This window comes from Rhizophagus irregularis, chromosome 1 (genome assembly GCF_026210795.1).
Source record: "Rhizophagus irregularis chromosome 1, complete sequence".
Classification (NCBI taxonomy): domain Eukaryota; kingdom Fungi; phylum Glomeromycota; class Glomeromycetes; order Glomerales; family Glomeraceae; genus Rhizophagus; species Rhizophagus irregularis.
Window position 1 is genome coordinate 5,790,127 of NC_089429.1, and position 27,555 is coordinate 5,817,681.

At 26.0% G+C, this 27,555-nt stretch overlaps 4 protein-coding genes across 4 annotated transcripts; all 4 read left to right on the forward strand.

The window, feature by feature from the left end:
* Nucleotides 1-3,080: 3,080 nt before the first annotated feature.
* Nucleotides 3,081-3,977, forward strand: OCT59_001218 (uncharacterized protein; the record flags this gene model as incomplete). The annotated part of the gene is made up of 6 exons (XM_066139404.1): nt 3,081-3,153; nt 3,331-3,375; nt 3,563-3,616; nt 3,697-3,759; nt 3,827-3,889; nt 3,967-3,977. 6 exons carry the CDS (start codon nt 3,081-3,083, stop codon nt 3,975-3,977), a joined length of 309 nt encoding a protein of 102 aa, XP_065988810.1.
* Nucleotides 3,978-7,495: 3,518 nt separating this feature from the next.
* OCT59_001219 (uncharacterized protein) lies at nt 7,496-8,215 on the forward strand (the record flags this gene model as incomplete). The annotated part of the gene is made up of 2 exons (XM_025326235.2): nt 7,496-7,555; nt 7,634-8,215. 2 exons carry the CDS (start codon nt 7,496-7,498, stop codon nt 8,213-8,215), a joined length of 642 nt encoding a protein of 213 aa, XP_025177058.2.
* A 4,737-nt stretch (nt 8,216-12,952) lies between these two features.
* On the forward strand, nt 12,953-13,594 carry OCT59_001220 (uncharacterized protein; the record flags this gene model as incomplete). The annotated part of the gene is made up of 3 exons (XM_025308555.2): nt 12,953-13,012; nt 13,093-13,501; nt 13,575-13,594. 3 exons carry the CDS (start codon nt 12,953-12,955, stop codon nt 13,592-13,594), a joined length of 489 nt encoding a protein of 162 aa, XP_025177057.2.
* Nucleotides 13,595-23,944: 10,350 nt separating this feature from the next.
* On the forward strand, nt 23,945-25,738 carry OCT59_001221 (uncharacterized protein). Its single transcript, XM_025326233.2, has 2 exons — nt 23,945-24,973; nt 25,049-25,738. Exons 1-2 carry the CDS (start codon nt 23,951-23,953, stop codon nt 25,637-25,639), a joined length of 1,614 nt encoding a protein of 537 aa, XP_025177055.1. The 5' UTR covers nt 23,945-23,950; the 3' UTR covers nt 25,640-25,738.
* Nucleotides 25,739-27,555: the final 1,817 nt, after the last annotated feature.

Below are 27,555 nucleotides of genomic sequence, written 5' to 3' on the forward strand. Positions count from 1 at the left end.
TCTGTCTAATCCTTATTTTAGGCACATATTATATAATGTCAAATAACACAGATAATGAAAAGAAATTAGCAAAATAGCACGTAGAACAACGCCAACAGAAAGGCGCTAGCTTACTACTAATTGATAAGAGATAGATAAGTAAATCGATTCTATATCCTTGGTCAAAATGAGATCTTTATAACGGATTTGGTATGAAATCCCAAAGCTCATAATCCCGATGATTCAATATATCCCAACACCCAATCCTGAAAAATCAAAATACCAAAATATTATATAATCCTAAAACTAAAAATACCGACAGGGTCATATCCAGAATTTCATAATCCCAAAAAATCATAATCCCGAAATGTCAATTCCTTGGCACTTCATAATCAGAATTACAAAATCCCGAAAAGAATATTGTTATCATCAACTTTAGGATTTTAATTAAATCTTCATTCTTCAAAAATTTTACGCGAATGGTGAGTATAATTTTCTAATGGTCTAAATTCTTAGGAAGTCCTAGTAAATGATTTTTTTTGCATTAAAAAGTGAATAAAAAATGATGTTTAAAATAGGATCATTTTATAGAGTCGCTCACCAAATATATATAGTATCAATAATGTCATCCAGAATTCCAGATATACCTAAAAAAATGGATAGTATGTATGATTGTCTTATACTCTTAAATATTTAGTGACTTTAGTCTCCAATTATACAACCATAATAATTTTTTTTTTCCAACTTATTAAGAGATGATCTCTAAATTTTTTTTTAAAAAAAGTTTTATTGAGTAGAGAAATTGACTAAAACATGGTTAACCTTTAATTTTTATAAGCTCATTATGTTACTAAAAAGGCAATAAATTTTGCCTGAAAAATATGTTACTATATTATAATATTGAAATTATTATGCTTATAAAACTTTACAATCAAAATTGAATTTTTGAGTTATCCTTTACATTCGAAACTTCAAATTTGGCTCATTAAACATCAATTGCCAATAAAAAAAAAAGTATCCTAAGTAATAACTAAAATAAATAATATATTAAAAAAAAAAGAATGAAAGAAAGTTAATCCATTATTAAATATTTAATATTTTTTTATTGCCATTGAAATTTATTGATAACAGACAATCGTCATCACAAATATGGCAATTGAAATTTTATTTTACTATGAATTTAAATGTGTTTCCATCTTTTTGAATTCTATGATGATTTTGATAAAATTGGTTTTTTCCAAAAACATCAAAATTAAATTTAATTCTATTCTACAAAAGCTTAACCTTAACGTCATTTGTACCTTTGTAGTTTTTGCATCATATATGTACAATAAATAAAAGATCCAAGTTGCCGGTAATCTTGGATTATTTTGTTTATATTGTATGATCAGATGATCATTTTGTTTAACAATATCTTCCCTGAATTTTCACCCCACGTGACCTGCATAAAATGTCACCCCGTGTCACACCCCACCGTTTTCATTTTTTTCATAAGTATTCTGGGACTTAAAAATTTTGTGGTGAAAAAAGTTTTTTTCACGCCCCCTTAAACATCACCGGTTACGTGTGGGTGAAATTTTACTTAGAAATCTTGGGGCGATACTGGGTAAATGTTTAACAATGCAGGACTGACAGGTAGACAATATTATAATTTTGGTGGTTGCACAACTTATTTGTTTAACCGTCTATGGAAACTTTTTTTTTTTTGTTAAATAGTCTTTTCTTTTACAAAATGTCCAATATTCGAAAAGAATTAATACAAGCAGCAATTAGTAGAGCATTTGCATTAATTGATTATAATGCACACAATGGCTTCCATGAAGGACATGAATTTATGCAACAAACAATTCTTACTGATAATTCTCTTACGGAAGAAGAAAAAACTGAAGCAATAAGATTAAATAATAAAAATTATGACCGAGAGAAAATTATTTATAATGATGGAAAAAGAAGAGTTTGTGAAAATTGTAACCAAAAATGTTTAGCTACATTATATTGTGAATATTGTGTTCGGAATCATTTAAAATCTAATTTTTCAAATTGGACTTCTGGAAATAATATTATTAATAATTTAATAAAAAATTGTCAAATGGAAACACTTACGCCAGATGATATTATTGAATGGATCCCATATAATAATTTAGATAATATTAAATATCTGACAAAAGGTGGATTCTCAGAGATTTATACAGCCGATTGGATTGATGGTAAATATGAAGAATGGGATTCTAAAGAGCAACAATTAATAAGATATGGAACTTATGCTGTAATACTTAAAGAATTAAAAAATGTTGAAAATGCAAGTCAAAGTTGGTTTGAAGAGGTTTGTAAGTTAAAAATATTTAAAGAACTTAAATTTAAAATTTAATTGTTAATAATAATATTTATTATTTTTAAAGGCTAAATCACATTTAACTTTAGGCAACAAACTTTCAGAGATTGTTCAATGTTTTGGTTTAACACAAAATCCATCAAATAGAAATTATTTACTTGTAATGAGAAAGTGTGAATTGAATTTAAGAGAATACTTACAACAAAATCATAATCAACTTACATGGAATGAAAGAATTGGAATTACTTTTTTAATTATTGATAACCTTTATTGGGTTCATAAAGAGAATTCAATTCATAGAGATTTGCATTCTGGAAATATATTATATTCACAGCTTAATGATATTTGGTATATTAGTGATCTTGGATTTTGTGGTCCTGCAGACAAACCATCAACAAGTATATATGGAAATCTTCCTTACATAGCTCCTGAAGTTATTAATGGAAAAGGGTATACTTTTAAATCTGATATTTATAGTATTGCAATGCTTATGTGGGAAATGTCATTTGGGCAACCTCCATTTATGAATTATGAACATGATTGTATTCTTGCAATTAATATCATTGATGGTATAAGACCAAAAATTATATCAGAAATTCCTTCTGAATATAAAAGTCTAATGGAACAATGTTGGGATGCTAATCCATTAAAAAGGCCCGATATTAATACACTTTGTAATAAGATGAATGAAATTAAGTCATATTATCGAAATAATCCAAATGAATTACCTCAATCAATAATAAAAGTAGATAAAAAAACAAGCAATATAATGAGTAGTAAAATATTTACAAGTAAAATTCATAATTTTGACAATCTACCTGAACCAAAAAATGCAACAGAAGGTATGCTTTTTAAATTTTAATGTTTATTAGTAACTATTTGATTTTTTTTTCTTTAACATTATTATTAACGATACCTTTGTTTTAAATTAAATAATAATAGAAGAACAAAAAGGTAATATAAAGTTAATAATGTTTTAGTATAAATCCTTTAATTAATAATCTTTTTTAAAAAAATAGCATTTTATATCACTAGATCATATGATTTTAGTATTTCTAGTAATGGTAAGTATTTATTAAAATAATATTGAATTTTATATAAATAAAATATCGTATGATTGATTTTCATTATATAATAGCTATTAATCTTAGTAAATCAAGTAATCAGTATACATCAATTAATTTTAAAGATAATTTATTTTTATATTAGAGTTTTATAATGAATAAATACTAATTTATATCTTGATTATAGATAATGATAGCAAAGAGTCATCCAGATTATTTAAAAAATTGAAAATGGAGAATGGTAAAGTCTTAATATTTAATTCTAATTTTCGTTGAATATAAGAATGAATATTTTATTAAATTTGATTTATTAAATAATAGACGACGTTCAAAAAGACTATGAGAGAGAAATAATGCAGCAACGATCAAATATTAGTATTAATGGTAAGTAAAATAAAATTATTTATAGTAATGGTCAGTATTATTATTCTAACTTATCATATTTTTATAGATGAAGTACAAAATAATCCAAATCTTCATTCAGAACAAAAGGATAAACAAGAAATTCCTGATGGTTTGTTTATAATTTAATATTTAATAATATTAAAATAATATAATATATTTATTCACTAATATATTTATTCTCTTTAGATGGATTTTAAATTAATTTACTTGAAAACAAATTCATTTTTTATACTACTTATTAATTTTATTTTAAAATTATTTAAACACTAAGATTAGAGTATTAAAAAGATTCTTAGTTTGTAATTTAAATAATTCGATTCTCTATTTTTTTTATAGGACTTTTCAATTATTAAATAAAGATAATTATAAAATATCATGTGTAAGCAAAGTAATTTTGTAACAACGCACTAGTAGTTTTTATTAAAAATTATTTATAAATCATTCATTTGATTATTATTTTAAATTGTATAAATTTTAATAATTATGTTATAAATTATCAGAATATCTAAATGATTATTATTCATTAAAAAGTGTTAAACCACATTTAAATGCAACATTTGATTAGATTACGTCCAGTTCTCATCCTTAATCAATATCCAACTGGTAACCAATTTCAAACAAATATATCCATTTTTAAGAATATTATTTGAATTTCAAAGTTGACGAAATGTGTATTGTCTAAGTTCATGGAAATATTGTCATCATAATGATGTTAAACTAAATTAATTAAATTTTCTATCAAGAAAAATTGATTTTATCTTATCATTTTATATCCGTATAACATAAATTTTTGTTTATCTCAAGGTAATCATTGATCCTGATGCGAAGCAACGGGCTTGTTGCTAGTTCAAATATTAGTTACATTAAAATTTATTCCCCTAAATCAGTTCATTTAAATTCAAGATCAAACTTGAAAGAATTTTTAAAATATTCTCAAATATTTTATTAAAATGCATCGGTTAATATAGATAGAGATGATGAAAATATATCATGACATTAAATTACATAATTTCGATATTATTTCTTGTGGCACAGACATTATTAAATCGACGACCGATAATATATAACTGATAAGGAAGGAACGATTTACGTATTATTTTAGTTCCTTGTTTTTGTTAAAAAATATAAATTATTTAAACCCAAAGTACATCTAAATTATGTTAATATTTTTGAAAAATTAGAACAAACATAAAGTTGTTAATATTCAATTTTTAAAAGCTGGTAGAATTCATTTTAGCGAAATAATTAGATGAGAAGTGTTTTTTTTTATTGCAAAAAATTGATATAACAAGTATTTTAATAGCAGAAAGTATATTATAGGGTAAATAATAGTAATTGCCCATTTTGATTTTTTTTTTTTGATTCTTTGTTACGAGTTCGCGATATTTTAAATCGATTAGCAACGTAGGACAAGTATAGTCACGTTTTTACCTTTTGTTCGCTCCTGATCACCTGATCACCAACAGAAACGTTGCACAACCCTACGCAGAACTCTCACGAAGTGAGGGTCCAAGCATTCCCACCAAAGAGAAGACCATAAAAAGAATGACTAACCCGCACTAAGGTTTTGTGTTATATGTCATGAGTGATTTTTTTTTACGGGAGTAATTTTTTCTCGCATTTTTATTCATATAATTCTATTTAACTTTTACATAGCAATTTTTGCGTAACCCTCCGAATTTAGTATTAGTAATCCATTAATGAATGAACGTTGATTTCTCTAATATCTTCTTCTAATTCCTTCTTATATTTCTCTACATACTGTATGTAATATAATGTTTTCTACTTCTATAATATTAATCTTATAATTATATATCTAACTATGCTTTAATAAAAGATAACACAATCATATATTTATTATCATATATTTCTCTCATTTATAAAATTAATAATAATGTTTATCAGCAAGGACCCGAAAATCAAAATATTTTATATAAATCTATTCATTTTTACATTTAGCGACTCAGCGACTGAATAATCTTGCAGATTTTACTCATTTTTAACAAATTGCTTGGCACTTCTTAGTATTCTTAAAAAGAAATATTAATACTTTTTTTTATTATTTTACAGTATGATTTGATAAATCCACTAGTATATAAAACTTTGATCACATGCATTAATAATTGCGTCACAGTAATTAATCAAAATTAGTGTATTAGTATACAATTTAAAAATTACAAAAGAAGCATTTTTGAAAAAAATTAAAAGTATTTTAAGAATATTTAAAAAAAAACTAGCCTTAATTAAATTTCTTTAAATATTTATCATCCTTTTTTAAATGTAGATCAAGTGGATCAATTCGACTAATTCGTGTTAACTAATAATGCAACTTTAGTTAGCGTATATTATTTGACGTGTTTACTTGTGAAAAAGAGATCATGAAATTTTTAATGTGTGAATCTTGTCTTTGAAATTCCATCATTTGAATCATATATGATATATCTACGCCGATTCCTGATTTTTCAAATTTTCGAAAGTTACATTATCTTTTTTATATAGATATATATATATTTATTTATACATGAATAATTAATTACTTAAAATTAGATGTGCAGCCTTAAACTTAAGCCATAGACGTAATTTGACGTAATTAAGTCATATGACTTAAAAAGGTTATAACCATAAGGGTAAGATAAAGCTGCACCTCTATATAGTTTTCGGTCTATACAGTATATAAATACAAGAACCGTACTTTGCAATTTTTTAATTTTGAACGATGATTACCACAATTATTTCATCTCTCAGAATCTCCGATATTTTTTCTATCTTAATAATTTATTTAATTATTTACATAACTCGTTTCTATTATCATTATTTTACTCGTCCTAATCCTTTACCAGGTCCATTTCCACTTCCAATCTTTGGTAACTCTTATCAACAAATTGGATATCAGATATGGATTTAATGATTGGTTATTATCATTACATAAAAAATATGGTGATATTTACGAAATAATCTTGGCAGGTCAACGTTCAATAATACTATGTAACCCAGATTTAACTGAAAAAATGAATATATCTTCAACAAAATCTAAATATCCTATTAGATTACCTAATAGTGAAGGATTCGTGGAATATGGATTTGATGGGGTAGGAGTAGCATTTAATAATGATCTTCAATCTTGGAAATATAATCGTCAATTTTTTAGTCAAGCAATGATGTCTCCAAGTTTTAATTATCAAGCTCTTAAATGGACTAATGAATTGTGGAATGAAATGGAATCTTATTGGAACAATCTTGGAGAAGATCATGAATTAGACCTTATAAAATGGTTGCGTAGATTTGCAAATGAAATGATTTTTAGGATTTCTACTGGAGTAAAAAATGATGCTATCGCTTCTTATTATAATATAATTATTCTTAATAATAATAATAATAATTCATTAAACGAGAAAGAAAATGTGAAATTAAAGGAATCTTATGATTTTGTGAATCAATTGAAACTTACATTGAAGGAATTATTTATTTTTTCGCTTTTAATAAATTCATCCGTAATAATATTCCATTTATTCGTGGAAAAGTTAAGAAATTATTAAAAAATAAAGATTATTTATTTAGTAAATTATACACTATTGTTAAAGAAAGAAGAATTGAGATTGAAAATTCACCATTAGATCAACCACTTCGTCATGATATGTTAACGTCGTTTATAACCGCGAATACACCACGTGATATTAACGTTGTGAAACAGGCTGATTCCGATTTATTAAGACCAATGACTGATAAAGAGATTTTTGGGAATATTCTAGACACGATGCTTGGAGGAACTGATACCGTATGTAAAAAATTTTTAATTTTATTTTAATTTAAAAATGTGTACTTTAAGAAAATTTTTTATTTTTTAAAATCATAGACGGCGAATTTGATTTGTTTTGTTGTATATTATCTTGAACATTATCCTGAGATAAAAAAACGATTGAGACATGAATTTGATACAGTTCTTGGAGAAGACTTAACAAGACCCATAACATACAAAGATCTTGACAAATTAGAATATTGCGATGCAATTATTAAAGAAGTATTCCGCTGTAGCCCTATCTTTATCATTAATGGACGTATAAATTCTCAAAGTGATAAAGTTGGAGGATACGATTGGCCCGAAGGAACTCAATTTCAGATGCTGTTTTCCGCAATAATAAAACATAAAGATTATTGGACTGAACATGAAAAATTTGATCCTGATAGATTTTACAGAGTTGAAGAAAGTGATAAATATTTACTTGAAAAGAAAAATATGAAAACCACTTTTCCAATGTTTGGAGGAGGAATTAGAATTTGTCCTAAAAGAATTATAGAATTAAAATGTTTATTATTCTTAATTTATAGAAAATATGATATTGAATTAGTTGATATGAATTCTCCATTAAAATATAAACGTGATTTTCTTAACCTTTGTAAAGAATTAATTGTAAAGATTAAGCCACGAAAATTTTAAAAAGTTGAATAGTTGGTATTATTAATATATTTATGTATTTAATTAAACCCATTTATTGTAACCAAATTAAAATATCTTAACATATACTAATATAATACTTGATTATTTATTTGTTGATAAATCAGTATATACAGTATAGAATCTTTCTTTAAATAATATAAAAATATAGAAATTTGATAATTAATAATTAATTACTTATTGCAAATTAAATTTAGACAGCCTAGAACCGGTTGACATCAAAAATACGTTGCGCAAGATCCGAAATATACAGCAGTCAAACACTCAAACCTCTATATAACGATACAGTGGTATATCAAAATATCGGTGTATGTAATTCTTTAGCAGATTATAATGCGAGCCAAATCTAGTTCTTGCCAGCATTATGATTAACTTTTCACGTCAACAAGTTTTAATTCTGTTAATGCACGATGACTTAATTGGTTTTTCTTATTCATTAATTTTTGTATAATAAAAAATATATTTTCCAAGAGAAATTATGAGAAAAAGATTTTTTTTCAGCCCGAGCGATTATATAACTTATGCATAAGCACATGTTCTATGTTATCGTTGGTTTGTAGTTTGCTTTGTGCTTCATTTTATTTTTTCTTTAAGAGTGACATATTTTTTTTGACTTAACAATCCAAATTTAATGATGAAGTTTTTATTAATCAAATCTCCTTTAATATTTATTCTTCTATTTACAAGAAAAATTGTACAGTAGCCAAAAGAATAGATCAAGTAAGATTATTAGAAAAAAAAATCAATAACGTAATTGAACAAATTTTGTAATAGGGATATAAAAATATCACTCACTATTACTGTATATTATTCATATGACCATGTCATAAAAGAATCATCTTACTTAAATAATAAATTAAACAAAACTTTGACTATAACATACTGTGGAATATAACGTACATTAAAATAATATATTTTCGGCTTGTCAGTTTAATTTGAAATCCTAAAGTAATTCTGAAATTTTACAAAGTTTTCTTTCTATTTATTGGCGTGTCCATAATGTCCATAATAAAGATGGTGCATTTGTTATTATATACTTAAATTCGTTATTAAAATGTAATAATGTTTCTGCGGTTAATCTCGAAGAGAGGAAGAATAAGTATAAATATAGATTTCAAAATAAATGATAAAAAATTATTTATTATTTTTTTTAAATTAGTAATCTAATCAAATTAATTAATTATTAAAATTACTGTAACTTTATCATTTGTAAATCAACTGATTTATATTTTATAATGTTAGTGTATAATATTAGAGTCTAATTCAAATGGACATCTGTCAGAAAGATTCGTATCGCATTTATTTTCAAAAATTATTCCGAAATATAATTAATTTTTGATTAATTTAAAAAAAAAGTATTAGGATTTTGGAAATTTGAACTATAGTTTAAAATTATACTGGCTTATAATGTTGATCATCACGTGAAAATATGAGAACCGATTTAAAGTTAGTGTCGGTAATGTTAACGCGTCACTGATCACGTGCAAGCACGAGTTAATTATCTGAGGGACTTGGACTTTTTTTAGTGGTCCCGATTTCCTATAATGACGTATTGAAAATTGGTTCAAATCAATGACAAAAAACAAAATTCAAAAAATAGAACATCGACTTATTATTATTTTTCATTAATGACGTCGAGTAATTCAACACATAGATCTTTAATGATTTTTCAATAGATTTGATTTTCATAATTTTCTTTACATTTTTCTTTTGATTTATTTTCTAATTTTCTCTTTTCCCACATTCCCGTTTGGTATCTTTTTTTGGAACTCGTTTTTTCTCTCTTTATGCGATTGCACCATTCACGTAGAATTGCATTATTTATAAACATTGAACGTTATTTTTGTAGCCTTACATTAGTTTTAAATCCTGTTTCATAACCGCTCTTAGTTTTCCGATAGTTTGTACTATTTTATGAGTTTTGGAAAAATTATTAAAAATGATTATTTTTATTTAAATATTAAAAAAGTTATGTATGATCTAGATTGATAAAAGATCCAAATCCAAATGTATTGTTTAAAGTTGAATTTCAATTATATTTGTTCGCCCCAAATATATTTTTTTTAACTAAATTTTTTCAGTTAAAAAGTGCCCAAGATTTAAAAAGATTTATTAATTAGATAAATATTATAAAAAAAAAACATAACGATAAATAAACAGATTTTTAACAAACTATTAAAATTTAAAAATATATTTTTATTTTATATTAAATTTTATACTTTCATATAAATATGTAATGTGGCGCCTTGAAATACCATTTTAATGCTTTCAAAGAGGTCTAAAAATACCTTAGTAATGCAATTGTACGTGATTTACCTCGTTATTCATTGTGATTTATGTGTGATTCAAGTGATTTAAGTGAGATTTTGAAGTTAAAGAGTAAAAAAAATACTGGCCTATTTTTCGACACTTTACAAAAAATCAAGTACGAGAGGCGATAATTTTTTCATAAATATGTTTTTTGTATTACATGTTCGATATTAATTTCAATCATTTTGAAAACGGCTATAATTGATCCAAGTAGATTTCTACTCTTTCATTCCTACTCGTACCGGAATTCTTGCATGTCCTTATTTTCTCCTAATTCACTTTTAGATATTTGTGCAATTTGACCCAGACCACTTGTTTACATTGAGATAATAATTGGTGCTGAGTTGTGTTTCATTTTTCGTTTTATGTATTTCTAGATTATTTACCATTATGCATCGAAGCATCTAGACCATCTGATTGTTGGCGTTGAATGATTTCATTTACCCAATTTTGGTTAATATGTTTTTTTGTTGCATGCTCAGCGAATCCTTAGTAACACCTGAAAAAATACCGCAATGGCTGGCGTTACGGTCAGGGATAGACCTAGTACAACATAATATAGAAATTGGCAGTGCAGATCATTTATAATTCTGCCCAAAATTGCGAAACTTTTTCTGGTGTTACTAGGGCAGTTTATTGAGTTCGTTATCGTGTACCCGTTTAACGTAATCACTTGTGAAAAGAGATCCCTAAATTCGTAATATTTTCTCTTTAAAATTCCACCACTAAACCACACACACCTACGGTAATACAGTCGGGGCAATTATTGAAATTGGGGGTTTGCGTTTAAACTCTAATCAATCAAATTGGTGTCGATCTCACCTTTTTGTTTGCGTAAATCAAAGAGACAATTGTGAGATATAAAATTTTATATCAAATTTCATAAAAAAAAATTTAAAATCCAATAAATAGTTTCTATTTCTTTCGTAATAATGTTTTAAACATTTTACAAAAAAAAAAAGAAATTATTTCATCAATCGATGAAAAGATATCACGATATAATGATCGACATGGACCAATCGAATTTAGGAAGGCACAAATTAATTTTGGTGATTACCATTACCGCATTTTGCATATTACCTAATTGTCCAATCGTGTAACATTTGTGATCACCAATAATTTCTAGTTTAACCCGCTAGAAAATCAATAAACAATTTTTATTCATGTCCAATTTAAAAAATCAAAGTTACATCGCAGTTACTTTTACTATCTTTACATGCAAACAATTAAACAACTAATTTAATAAATTAATTTTAATTTTGAACTTTATTTTTTTAACATAAATACAAGTACCGTACTTTTCCGTTTTTTTAACTTTTTAAATTAAGATAAAAAATTTATTTTTTTATTTTTGTTTTTATTTTATTTTTGTTTTTACTTTGTTTTTTTAATTTTTTTGTTTTTTTTTTTTTTTTTAAAAAAAAAAAAATGATTACAACAATTTTTGAAATTTCCAATATTCTTTCTCTCTCATTGATTATTTCAATTACCTATGTAACCCATTTTTATTATCATTATTTTACTCGTCCTAATCCTTTACCAGGTCCATTCCCACTTCCAATCATTGGTAACGCACATCAACAAATTGGATATGCATTTAATGACTGGTTAATATCATTAAATAAAAAATATGGTGATATGTACGAAATACATTTGGCAGGTCAACGTTTAATAGTGTTATGTAAAACAGATCTAACTGAGAATATGAATATATCAGCCTCAACAAAAACTAAATATCTTAATAGATTTCATAATAATGAAGGATTCGTTGAATATGGATTTGATGGAGCAGGATTATCATTTAATAATGATTATAAATCTTGGAAATATAATCGTCAACTTTTAAGTCAAGCAATGTTAACTCCAAATTTTGATTATCAAGCTATCGAATGGACTAATAAATTATGGAATGAAATGGAATCTTATTGGAACAATCTTGGAGAAGATCATGAATTAGATCTTATAAAATGGATGCGTAGATTTACGAGTGAAATGATTTTTAGAATTTCTACTGGAGTAAAAATTGATATTGTCGCTTCTTATTATAATACAATAAATCTTAAAAATGATTCTTTAAATGAGAAAGAAAATGAAAAATTAAAAGAATCTCGTAATTTTATTGAATCTATTGAAATTTATATGGATGGATTTATGTATTTTTACACTTTTAATAAATTTATCCGTCAATATTTACCATTTATTCGTGGAAAAGTTAAGAAATATTTGAAAAATAGGGATTATTTATTTAATAGATTGTACACTATCATTAAAGACAGAAGGATTGAGATAGAAAATACACCATTAGATCAACCACTTCGTCACGATGTGTTGACGTCTTATATAACCGCGAATACATCACGAGATATCAACGATGTGAAACAGGATGACAACGTTGATTTATTAAGACCTATGACTGATAAAGATATTTGTATGATTATACTCGACGCAATTCTTGGAGCAACTGATACAGTAAGTAAAATATTTTGATATTATCGTTATTTTTATTTAAAAATATGTTCTCCAAAATAATTTTATTAAAAAAATCATAGACGGCGAACTTGTTTTGTTATGTTGCATATTATCTTGAACATTATCCTGAAGTGAAACAACGATTAAGACAAGAATTTGATAAAGTTGTTGGAAATGACTTAACAAGACCTATAACGTATAAAGATCTTGATGGATTGGAATATTGCGATGCAGTTATTAAAGAAGTGTATCGTCACTCTCCCATAGCATTTGTTCTTGGTCGTATAAGTGCTCAAAATGATAACGTTGGAGGATACGATTGGCCAGAAGGAACTACATTTCAAATTCTTGCTTCCGCAATAATGAAACATGAAGATTATTGGACTGAACCTGAAAAATTCGATCCTGATAGATTTTATAAAGTTGAAGAGGGTGATAAATATTTGCTTGAAAAGAAAAAAATAAAAAATACTTTTCAAATGTTTGGAGGTGGAGTTAGAATTTGTCCTGGAAAAAAATTGGCAATCATAAAATTAAAATGTTTATTAATTTTAACTTATAGAAAATATGATATTGAATTAGTTGATAAGAATTCTCCACTACAACATCAAGATGGTTTTATTAACGTTTGTAAAGAATTATTAGTTAAAATTAAGCCAAGAAAATTTTAATAAGTGAAATAAGAATTATATAAATATTTACGCATAATTATGTCTATTTATGATTAAAAATTAAAATCGGCTTTTATATTAAGTACGTTAAATAATATTTTCATAAATTAAATAATAAATAAAGCTTTGAAAAGTAGATTTTCAAATTTTTCAAATAATTTGGAAATTGTTCTTTTAATACGAATTATATTTATGATAAAGCAAATTTTATTTAAGAAATTTCTTAAATAGAAGGCACACTGTAGAATTTATTATTAAATCTTTAAATAATAATATTAGCTTAAAAATGGTTAAGCTTATTAATCAGTTTATCTATCCGATTAAAATAGTACCAGACCATGAAGTTTGTGATAATATTTATTATTTAATGCGCTAAATTCTGAACGGAATTAAGATCTAAAATTTGTGTAATAAATTAATTCTTTAATGCCTTATAAAAAATGTTGTTCCGTCGTGAGTCGTCGTCCGTGTTCTATATTTCCATGTTTTCCCGTGAATGTATCTTATAGTCTTAAATCATGGAAATTTTAATCTCTCTAACACGGATATCCGTGAATTTTACGAAAGCCACAGATAAATAATGGAAAATATTCGGATAAAAATTTTTTATAGGGATGGAGTTAAAGAAGGTTTTTGGGCTGGTTATAGGTTAATATGATGGATTAAATGGCTTTTCTTAGATACTCATTTTTGAGGTTTTTTTTGCCTTCAAAACTTCAAAAAAAAATTATTGTGGTGTTAAATTTATAATTCGAAATGAATTTTCAAAACTCCAGACTTTTCGAGTTTCGAATTGCGGTGATTTTCACTTTTATATGAAGGGACGCAAACCTATTATTGTAAAAAGACGTACGTTTTTTAAGATTAATGATCATAAGAATGTTGTTTGCTGCTTTAATTGTAGAGTTTAGCCGCCTAAAATAAGACTAGTAAGGGCACTCATCAATATTACCCATATTCAGCTAGGTAATAAAATTTGATTGACGCAAACGGATGTAATCGAGAAATTATTCGATCATTTAGCTGTGTGGTCGATCAAAAATCTGACGATCACGTGCAGACGTTTCATCGATCAAATTATTTGATCGATTGAAAATTATGTTTATTGGTTCGATTAATAACCATACACATAACCAATAAAACCAATAAAAAACAATATTAATAATGTAACGAATGTAACGACCATTTTCCGACGGATACAGTATATACATCACTTTATATCCCGGGGGTTTACGATAATATCCTGTTCCCCACGTGATAGTGGCGCAACAGCCTGATTTATTTGTACGTTATACGCAGTACAAATTGTTTTCTCTTCCTTTTCTCTTCTTTTCAGTTATTTTTAAAAATATTTTTAAAAGTTTAAAAAGAAATATTCTTAAACACTGACCTTAAATATAGATATTTTTTCACATTAAATCTTATAATAGACGCGTTTTTTGTACAGAAATCTATCAGTATTATTTTATTATTTTAACCAAAATAATATGGCTTTTATTAAATAAGTAAAGTTATTCAGCAGGTGTGGGAATTTTTAGACATTAAATTTATTGAATTAACTTGAGTATTATAAGTATTTTAGTTTAAAGTTTCTGTAAAAATTTTAAAAATAGATTTCAAGCTTTAGCAGTCTAAAATTAAAATTTCAGTAATTAAAAAAAAATGAATTTCTATTACGTTCTACGAACGCTTATATATCAAATACTAATCATTTAAATTTTTTTTTTTAAAAAAAAATTTAAAAATTATTTTAATCTATAATAATTCGTTCTTTATTCGCTAATTTCTATCCGCAGATCCACCATAGCTAGCAGACTCAGCCATATGCATTTTCACAGATTATTTGGGTTGTAAACCCTTTGACACAACATAGATAATCTATATAGTATCTCGGTATTCAGGAATATCCGGAAAATGGAAAATGATAAAATATGTTGTCTGGAATTTTTTCATGTCCAGAAGAAAAAAATTGGACATATATTGAATAAGATTTACTGGACAAATATAATCGGACGAAATTCCAGACACCAAAAACATATTTTGGACAAATAAAACTGAATATTAAATTCCAGACATTGGAAAAGAGACCAATTTTGGACGATAAAAATAAAAAAATGTAAAATACACAAAACTATCTAAACTTCCCTCTAAGTAAAGTTAAAGAGCAAGTATCTATGACGTTAACTGCTATAAATGATTGTATATTGTGTACATTGAATACAATATGTTTAACGCTTTATAAATTAATGTTCATTGGTGAATGATCTTTTCAATCTTAGTTACACTGAATTCGTTTAGTTTGTGCAAAATCATCGACTTGTGAAACAAAAAAAAATACGTGAACTTTATCCTTTGGAATTCCATTATCGAATGGTAATAGCCAATCATGTATATCGTCTGACGATCACAAATAACTTAGGGTTAGTGACATTTATTACGTAACCAGTCTTAACCCCACATAATACATAAAATCTTATGTTACACCATATATATTAAGACCTTCACCCCCTAAAATATTATGTCATTGCCCTTAATTTTCTGTCAGTTTAGGTCGCAGAAATATAACAATCAAATTTATCTACGCCAAGTACGGCATTTTTTTTATATGCAAACATTAATTAATCACTTAAGCGTCTAAGTCGTTATAAAAAATAGTAACTAAAATTTATATTTTGTAAAAATTATTACTATGTATGGGGACCCTACAGGAAAGCAGGGGCTCAGAAAATCAAGGTTTAAATTACGTAATCGATTGTACGATCATCTTTACGAAAATGGATTTTCTCAATAACTTCTTAGGACGAAATTTTACAAGCATTTAATTGAAAACTTATGCCGTGTTTTTAATTAAAATCATGGAATTTATATATTAGATATTTTTAATGAGGTTATTGTGATATCTAGTAAAAAAAAAACACCGAAAAACTATTTAAATTACACCAATATATTATAGATAGGGATGGCACGTGATTTAAAACAAGATGTTTTAAAACAATTTAAATCCAGTTTTTATTGTTTTAAAACGTTTTTTTTTTGTTTTAAAATATTGGTCGGCATGATTATTGCGTAATTATTTTTTAATGACCTTTTTTGTATTTTGTGTAATTATTGTGGAAATGACATTAGTTATTGATTTAATTGATCGATTAGAAGATTTAAAATTAGTATATTATATAATTTTTTTTTTTCACATTTTATTTAACGATCACTAAGCTATATTCCCAAACAAGGTCGGTCCGGCTATACTCTAAATATATATTATATAATAAAGTGCTTAAATTTTTATTGCAAATATATTACGTCGTAAAGGCTAGTAAAGTGCTAAAATTGTTTTAAACATGTTTTTTGCCATCCCTAATTATAGATAGATAAAAATCTATTTTCTGAAAATGGTTAGACTTATAAGCACATTTCCATTACAAAATCTCAAAATCATGTGATTATGGATGATTTGTACTAAAATTATACTCTTGAAAATAATAATATTAATCCATTAAATGATTTTGTTGGGTCAATTGAATTTTATATGGAAGGAGTTATTTGTTTCTTCACTTATAATAAGTTCATGCGCCATTATTCTCCATTTGTTCGTGGAAAGGTAAAGAAATTTTTGAAAAATAAAGATTATTTATTTGGTAGTAGATTATACGCCATTATTAAAGAAAGAAGGATTGAGATTGAAAATACACCATTAGAACATCATGATATGTTGACGTCTTTTATAACCGCGAGTACACTACGCGATATCAACGATGTGAAAAGTGCCGACGCTGATTTATTAAGACCCATGACTGATAAAGAGATTTTTGGGAATATACTCGACGCAATATCTGCAGGAACTGATAGCGTAAATAAAATTTTTTAATATTATTCATTCCAACATTTGTGTTCCAAAAGCTTCAATAATAATTTATTAAAAAATTTTGTAGACGTCGAATTTATTTTGCTTTATTATGTATCATCTTGAACATAATCCTGAAGTGAAATAACGACTGAGACAAGAATTTGATACGACTCTTGGAAATGACTTAACAAGACCAATAACATATAAAGATCTTTGTGAATTAGAATATTGCGAAGCAGTTATTAAAGAAGTATATTGTCACTCTCCTACAGCATTTTTTCTTGATCGTATGAATGTTCAAAGTGATAACGTTGGAGGATACAATTGGCCAGAAGGAACTCAATTTCAGATGCTTATTTCAGCGCTATTGAAACATAAAGATTATTGTAATGAACCTGAAAAATTCGATCCCTGATAGATTTTATAAAGTTGAAGAAAGTGCATAAATATTTACTTGAAAAGATGAAAATACCAAATACTTTTCTAATTTTAATTTATAGAAATATGGTATTGAATTAGTTGATATGAATTCTCCACTACAATATAAACAGGAACATCTTAACCTTTGTAAAGTATTAATAATTAAGGTTAAGCCAAGAAATTTTAAAAAGAATAAGAATTATATAAATCTGGGCGTCTAGAGCGGAGCAGTTTTGGGCAGCATTACAGCATTAAGAAACTATGCATGTGACGCCGGCGATATTTACTACGGTCACGTGATTATTTACTGCTTTATTTATTTATTTATTAATAAATCGACGGGCAGGGCGACTTTTTTCGGGAGATTGGGCACTTTCATGATTTTGGTTGATTAGACTTGTAGTTTATGCTCACTCATGTATTTGTTAGGCTCCAGTCGTGTCTATATTTTAAAAATAAAAATAAAATAATTTTATATATCATAAAGACCCGAAAAATAAAATTTCAAATAATTCGGAATTATAGCTTTATCGCTTCAATTAGTCAATTATGATTCAAAAGAATTATATTTTGATGAAACAAATTTTATTTAAGAAATTGCTTAATTTTGAACGGAATTAAGATTTAATAGCCTTTCTCGTTTGAACGCAAACGAAAATAGGTCAAGCCTAGACCGAAACGGTAGAAAGGAAAACATTTATTATTAACTTTTTTAACCTTCAAAACTTCAAAAAGAAATTATTGTGGTGTTACATTTTTATTCGATTGTATTGGTCAACTTTGCTAATCTAAAAATTTAATTTATAAATTTCAATCAGTAAGTTCATTCCGAATTATCATATAATAAATTAAGTCTGTTTAAATTAAATTGTAAAGTATAAGCTGTAAATGAACAATTTAAGCATTATTACTTCAAGTTCTTTTTGATGTTGAATATTTTATTTTTACAATACAAATTTCTAGACTTTCGAATTCATTATTCATTTATTAAGTAGTCAAACATTATTGTAAAAAGACGTACGTTTTTTTTTAAATGATCATAAGAAGGTCGTAAAATTGCAAAGTTTAATTAAAGCTGCAATCGACGATCATGCAGGTGCGTGGTCGATCAAAAATCTTAGCATTTACACTTCAATAGGCCTGTTCAATTCTGATCGTTCGTTGATAATTATTGGCTGATGAAATTGTGTGACCTGATCAACAACCCGAACTTTCCGAACAACAAAAAATGTGGTGTCATTTTGATCGCTTTTTTTTAACGTGTCTGGTGCTTAGTAAAGTTTTAATATACGCCCTCAAAAAGTTTACTATACCTTTATGGTATTGCTTATTTGCCATTTTTAAAAAAGAAAAATATTTTATTATACGAGAAATAAGGTGACCAAGGTTAACCGTTCAATAAGCCGTTCAATAAGCCCTCAATTTTGATTTTGATCACATGTTAAGATTGGTTAATCGATTTTCGATCAAAAAACCCGAACGATCATAATTGAACATGCCTAATAAGACCACGTGAATGGCGAGATCTGTTTACATTTATCTCAGCAATTTGAGTCCCTGTAAGCAGTGATATGCATAAGCACTTTTGGACTTCCAATTCTTCCAATTCCAATAATACTTCCAATGTTAAACAAAGATTGAATTCTATAAAACTTGCATATATCTCATTTTTAGTGTATTTTTTTTTACTACATTATGTACTAATTTAATTATTTATAGTCTAAAGTATTTTTCGAGTTATTTATGCGCCACATTCCATGATCGTGGGTCGATCAAATTACCGAATTTGATTGATCAAAAATTATGTTTATTGATTCGATTAAAAACCAAAATTAATAATGTAACGACCATGCATTTCCGGCAATCAAATATATGTGAAATCTATCACGGGCTTGTGTGTCAACTTATCTTGTAATTTATCACATTACTTATTATTCGTATGAACATCAATTTATTACTTCTGTATTATTTGGTGTATTTCACATTTTTTTTTTTAGTCATTTCCATTTCTCCTTTTCCTTAAAACTTTTTTTTTCTTTCCCTGTTCTTAGAAATAGTTTCATTTTTATTAACCTTTTTTTTAGGTATTTCATGTCATAGTATTTGTCATGAACTTCTTTTAATTATTCCTCTTTTATTTATTTATACAATAATGAAAGGGCCTTTTTAAGGCTTTTTTTTTTTTGAAACAGTTTATAAACTGAGGTAAGTCTTTCTTATTAATTTATTGTTTTTCTATTGCCTTTTTCTGTTGTTGAAATTTATTAATTGTTTCCAGGAGTCCATTTCGTCTCCAGGTGGTGTTCATATAAGAACCATCGAAAGAACATTAGGAAACGTTCTTAAACAAAATAAACACTTACCTTCGTTCTAGAAGCCTATTTCGACTCCAGGGAGCGTTCCTACAAAAAAAAAAGATCAAAAGTATGTTTAAAATGTTCTTAAACAAAAGGAAACAAAAAGAAGCACTTACCCTGAAATCCATTTCGTCTCCAGGGGGCGCTCCTATAAAAAAAGTTATTGAAAGAACGTTAGAAACGTTCTTAAATGAAAATTAACAAAAGAAATGACTCAAACGAGGCGTTCCTAAAAAAAAAATTATTGAAAAGAACGTTAGGAACGTTCTTTAAACGAAATTAACACAAAAAAATGAAAAAGAATTTTACTTTTAGTCTTAAAGAGTGGAGCGCTCCTATAAAAAAAAAATATTGAAAGAACGTTAGGAGACGTTCTTGAACGAAATGAACGGGAAAAAAAATGAAAAAAACACTTACCTTTATGTCTAGGAGATTATTTCGTCTTCAGGGTATTCCTACAAATAAGGGTAATTAAAAGAACGTTATAAAACGAAGTAAAAATAAAAAATAAAAATAAAAAATAGATCGATTATCTAAATTACACAACCAATAAAATTATAAAATTTTAAAATCACTTCACGTGATAGGGTGCGTTCGAACGCAGGTGCTTTAAACCCATTTAAAAAATAGCTTTTGCGATCATTATCGTCGGTCATCCTATCACATATGAAATAAATATTGTCAGAAAAAATTTTTTGATCAAACCCTTTTAATATACAGTACTAAAGAAGAATGTACCACTTTAGTTTTTTTCAATATCGAATATGTTATTTATTGATAAATATATAATATTTACATATAAATATTAAAAAAAAAATTTTTATGCATAATTTATTTAAGGCCGGGCAAAGTTAATTTTTAGATTCTCGTGACATAAAATTTTAAAATTGACCGGTTTTTTTTTTTTTTTTCATATGTAAATTTTTTTATATGTATTTTGTATTATATTTTGTATTACACAAATATATCTTGTATTACACAAACAAAGATAAAATTGTTAAATCTATGTAAATCTATCTTCCGCCACTTTTTATTAAATAAAATCTGATATGCCGATAATAATTGTACATGTTTTGCTTCGTTCTAAAACAGTATTTGAGTGGGAGGGGCTTCCTGTTGATGAGGATATGAATATAAAAGATTTTTTAATGATGTAGTAGTTAATGAATTAAAGATAGAATTATGGGGAAAAAATTGTATTGCATATTTTAGTCCTACAAAAACGGGTGAAATAGAAAAATAGGACTGAGTAACTAATGCATGGGAAACTGTTAAACAGTGCGGATAATATGTAACATTTAAATTACTTGATGACTCTAATAATGAGCCAGCTATGAATACAATCAATGCATTTGAATTAATGAAATCTGCTTCAATGCTTAACTACCTTCCAGAATTTAAATTACCAGCAAAAATTCTTTGGATCAACTATGCATAGATGGAGGTGGCTGGATAGGAAAAGATAATGCAAATAATATTAGAAAAAGATTTGTTTCTAATTTAACAAAATCTACGTATATGTTGATATTTGTTCTTATAAAACATTAGATGATAGATACAAAATTCCGGATTTATTTACTAGGTTTTTTGATCAAGCCCATCCTGAAAGATACAAAAAATCAAGATGATCATTTAATTCAGAAGAATTACAAAGTTATTATAAAATTCCGATAAATTACATTGAATTACCATGGATGGAAAAACCCAAATTTGCTTGGCTTAAAGAACCTATGCTGCTTTATGCAACAAATCTTCTGAATACTTTATTAATCAAAGAGCTATAACTGCAGATAATCAAAATTCGTTAACTCCTATAGTTGATGAAGGAAAAGCAGGATATATAGGAAATATATGGAGGAAAACTGTAATTATTAAAGAGTTTCGCATTCTTATAAAAGCTTTAGAGAAATTGGAATATTGGAAACTTGTTGATATAAACCAATTCTGTCCAGTATCACGAAAATAAGATTTTATATTTACGAAAATAATATGTAACACGTTTATTGAATTTTATATAATAAAGTATATGCAATTTTATTATGTTAAGTCACGTGATAAAAAATTTTACTATAAAAAAAAAATCCCTGAATTTTTGTAAAACTGACACGGCCGGGTCACGAGAATCTAAAAATTAATTTTGCCCGGCCTAAATTGTCTTTTTTTAAATTATCTACTGATAATTTTTCAATTTTTTTTTTTTATTATAAGTTTATTGTGATTTAATAAAAAATATGTCCAAGAAATTTTTTATATGCAAATATCAAAAATTATTTTTTCAGTTTATAAGAATCGAAAAAAAGAAGCCCATTATTCTTTAGCTTCGGTGATGATCTGTTGTGGCTGATCACCTTAACAGTTAAGACAATTAAGCTTTTTTATTAAATTTCATTAACCGGAATCAGGATGTACACATGTCCCAAATTATACTAACTATAATAAATAACCAGGTGCAGACATGTTTTCTTTAAAATTGTTAATTTGGACAACTTTGTCTTGTTTATATTATAATAAAATATTTTTAGATGCACAGAAAAATTTTTCTATCTACAGAAAAAACAATAATCATATGTTAAATCATTGATAATACAATATTCAAACAATATTCTTAAAATAAAAGAGATTTTAAATCATATGTTAAAAGAAAAAATTAGGAAAGGTATTTCTTTTTTTAGTTAAAAAAGAAAAATTTATCGTATGATGATCTCGTTATCAGCAAAATTAAAAAATTTAAAAAAAAACCATAAATTAATGCACAATAAAAGTGCCACAGGAATTCCCAAATCACAATTTTACTCTAACGATTTACAATACATTTTCAGTTCATTAATATTAATATTAAATATTAATTTAAATTAAATTTATTTTATTTTATATAAATAATAAAGAACAAATAGTGTGGTAGTCGGATATTCCTTGCTGCGCTCTGAAAGACGAATTCGTTCCGGATGTAACTTTTAGCAAAACCATTTGGCATATTTACTTGTGAAAAGAGATCAATAAATTTGTGAATTTTCTCGCTGCATCCTGAAAGTTCACTGAATTCGTTTCGGATATAACTTTTAGTTAGAGCGAAACCATTCGGCGTATTTACTTGTGAAAAGAAGTAATAAATTTGTGAATTTTATCTTTTTGGAATTCCATCATCGAACGGTAATATTTTGCATATTTGCCGATTGTACAATGAGAATAACAAGTTTATTATTCATGTCCAATCTGGAAATCGAAGTTACAGTCTTGGAAAAGATCTTAAAATCGATACAAAAAACGAATTGATTGGCAATCACGTGATATTTTACCAATCTTTGATCAGCCTTTTGATAACGTAACATAAAAAAATAAAGTTTGTCCTGTGATTTTGCATTATATTACATACATTCAGGGATGGGGGTTATGAGATTTGTACAGTATTACTAATGTAAAATTTGCACAGATCCTGATAAATTCCTGCAAATTCCATGGGAATCCCATCACTACATACTGTACATTACACATTTTTTCTTGTGTATTATTTGAAATTCTTTGTTTTTTTTTTGTGCTTTTCACTTTAAGTGATTGGCATCAATTTCAACTGTTTATAATTTAAGTTTGACCTTATCTAATATATATATAAGAACCGTACTTACCGATTATTTTTTTTTAAAAAAAAATGATTACAACAATTATCTCAACTATCGGAATTTCCGATGCCCTTTCTCTCTTAATAATTATTTCAATTTTCTATGTAGCACGTTTTTATTATCATTATTTTACTCGTCCTAATCCTCTGCCAGGTCCATTCCCACTTCCAATCATTGGTAGCGCTTATCAACAAATTGGATATGGATTTAATGATTGGTTATTATCATTAAATAAAAAATATGGTGATATGTATGAAATAATTTTGGCAGGTCAACGTTTAATTGTGTTAGGTAAAGCAGATTTAATTGAGAATATGAATATACCATCTTCAACGAAGACTAATTATCCTAACAGATGGCCTAATACGGAAGGATTTGTAGAATACGGATTTGATGGAGTAGGAGTAGGATTTAATAATGTTCATAAATCTTGGAATTATAACCGTCAATTTTTTAGTCAAGCATTAATGACTCCAAGTTTTAATTATCAAGCTATTGAATGGACTAATGAATTATGGAATGAAATGGAATCTTACTGGAATAATCTTGGAGAAGATTATGAAATAGACCTTATAAAATGGATGCGTAGATTTACAAATGAAATGATTTTTAGAATTTCTACTGGAGTAAAAAATGACGCTCTTGCCTCTTATTATAATAAAATCACTCTTGAAAATAATAATATTAATCCTTCAAATGAATTTGTTGAATCACTTGAAACTTATATTGAAGGAATTATTTATTTCTTCGCCTTTAGCAAATTTATTCGCCATTATCTTCCATTTATTCGTGGAAAGGTTAAGAAATTATTGAAAAATAAAGATTATTTATTTAATAAATTATATACCATTGTTAAAGAAAGAAGGAATGAGATTGAAAAGACACCACTAGATCAACCACTTCGTCATGATATGTTGACGTCTTATATAACCGCAAATACACCACGTGATATTAACGTTATGAAACATGCAGACGCTGATTTATTAAGGCCAATGACCGATAAAGAGATTTTTGGAAATATACTCGACGCAATGATTGGAGGAACTGATACAGTAAGTAAAGATGTTTTAATACTATTTTATTCAAAATTTTGTGCTTCATAATAATTTTATTAAAAAAAATCGTAGACATCGAATTTGTTTTGTTTTATTGTATATTATCTTGAACATTATCCTGAAGTGAAACTACAATTGAGACAAGAATTTGATAGAATTCTTGGAAGTGACTTAACAAGACCAATAACATTTAAAGATCTTGATGAATTAGTATATTGCGATGCAGTTATTAAAGAAGTGTATCGTCACACTCCTATAGTATTTTTTCTTGGTCGTGTAAATGCTCAAAATGATAACGTTGGGGGATATAATTGGCCAGAAGGAACTCAATTTCAAATGCTTATTTCCGTATTAATGAAACATAAAGATTATTGGACTGAACCTGAAAAATTCGATCCTGATAGATTTTATAAAGTTGAAGAGAGTGATAAATATTTCCTTGAAAAGAAAAAAATGAAAAATACTTTTCAAATGTTTGGAGGAGGAATTAGAATTTGTCCTGGAAGAAAACTTGCAATGATAGAATTAAAATGTTTATTAATCTTAGTTTATAGAAAATATGATATTGAATTAGTTGATAAGAATTCACCACTAAAATATAAACGTGACTTTTTTAACCTTTGTAAAGAATTAGCAGTTAAAGTTAAACCAAGAAAATTTTAAAAAAATTGTATAAAAGAATATAAAGAATTATGTAAACATTTATGTATTACAACTATTTATAACTTATTATTAATAAATCAGGTTTATTAATATTTTCATAAAATAGGAGCGGAGCATCAGTAAATTATTATGCAGCTAAATAGGATCATCATGTTCCCTATAAAAAATATATTAAATTTAAATTTTGCTGCAATTATTCTTATTTAATACTAAAAATATGCTGAAAATGAAAATTAAAGATCTTCTTTAATCAATTTTCATAAAGTTTGATTTGATCAGATTACAATGGGGTGGCTATCACATGAATCTTGCCGATCATATTTCACCCAATATTTACCCCCTAAAGTGGCTTAGACAAATGGCTTAGGCTCGGCTCGGATAGTATCAGTATCAGTTATATAAAGTTAATTGTTGTACAAAAAGTTTGCTTAATAATATTACCTGTAAAAATAAAATCTTGCTGCAATAAAAGTAAAAGTTATGACCTTTAGCACGTGATTTCTATTGTCCCACAGTTATTTATTAATAATTTTCTTTGTAGTTCCCACCATGCTGATCTATATAAATTTATGATTATTTCCTTACTTAGAATAACTAGAGTCATACCCTAAAGCCGGTGACCGGCCCTTTCTAAGAGTATGATATATACCATAAATTTTAACACTTATTTGCAGAAACAAAAGTATTGATAAGATATAATTTAATTTTGTTTGAAATAAATAAATAATTTATTTTATTTTTTTTTTCATCTAAAATATTTTAATTTGTTTTTTACGTTTTGATTTAATAATCTTGTAATTGGTCTTAAAAGAAGAATTTGTAAAAAACAATTTTTTTTAAAAAAATTTTTTCGTTTCTAACCAAAATAAAATAATTCAATAAAATTTATTTAACATGATTAAAAACTTAATATTGTAGGATATTTCAAATCAAATTTGGACGATTCTATGTCCACATATGTTTTTAATAAATCAATTCATGTAATATATAATTTTTTTAATAAATCAATTCATGTAATATATATTTTAATAAGTAAATTCATATAATTTTTCTTTAATAATTAAATTCATATAATGTTTTTAATAATTAGTAAGTTTGTATTATGTTTTTTAATTATAATTTTTTACTAATAAATATTTTTTTAATAAATAAACTTAATAAATTCGGATATATAATTTTTCTTAATAAATCAATTCATGTAATATATATTTTAATAATTAAATTTGTATAATGTTTTTTAATAATTACTAAATTTGTATAATGCCTTTTTTTAATAAATAAACTCGTATAATGTTTTTTAATAAATAAATTTAATAAATTTGGGTATATATATTTTTTTTAATAAATTCGGGTATATATATTATTTTTAATAAAATTCAGATATATATTTTTTTAATAAAACACGGATGTATTTTTTTTTTAATAAAATAAGTTCGGATATATATTTTTTAATAAAATAAAATTCAGATATATATATATTTTTGGATATATATATTTTTTTTATAATTTGGATATATGTATATTTTAATAAAATTCAGACATATTTTTTTTTATATATTTGATCATCATTTAAAGAATGTTATATATTTAATTTCCTTCAATTCCTATTATAATTAATCACAAAAATTGGCCTCCTGAACAATGTATACGAATAATAAATATTTCCTTGATGTTAATATGTAGTTAGCTCCCAGATTTTTGGCCAGCCAATTGACAATTCATAATTTCTTGATGTCAATATATGGTTAGCTCATGATTTTTGATCAACCAATTCGGATCATGCTGCAGATCATGATCAAATTTTTTTTTTTATATAAACGACCATCAATTCAATATCAATATCAATACAATATCAATACAATATCAATATATATCAATAATATAAAAACGTACCCTATACTTAGCCCATAAGAGCT

Coding starts and splice junctions, on each gene's coding strand:
- OCT59_001221 (XM_025326233.2), top strand. CDS start 23,951: ATGATTACAACAATTATCTCAACTATCGGAATTTCCGATGCCCTTTCT. Junction 24,974..25,048: donor TGATTGGAGGAACTGATACA/GTAAGTAAAGAT, acceptor AAAAAATCGTAG/ACATCGAATTTGTTTTGTTT.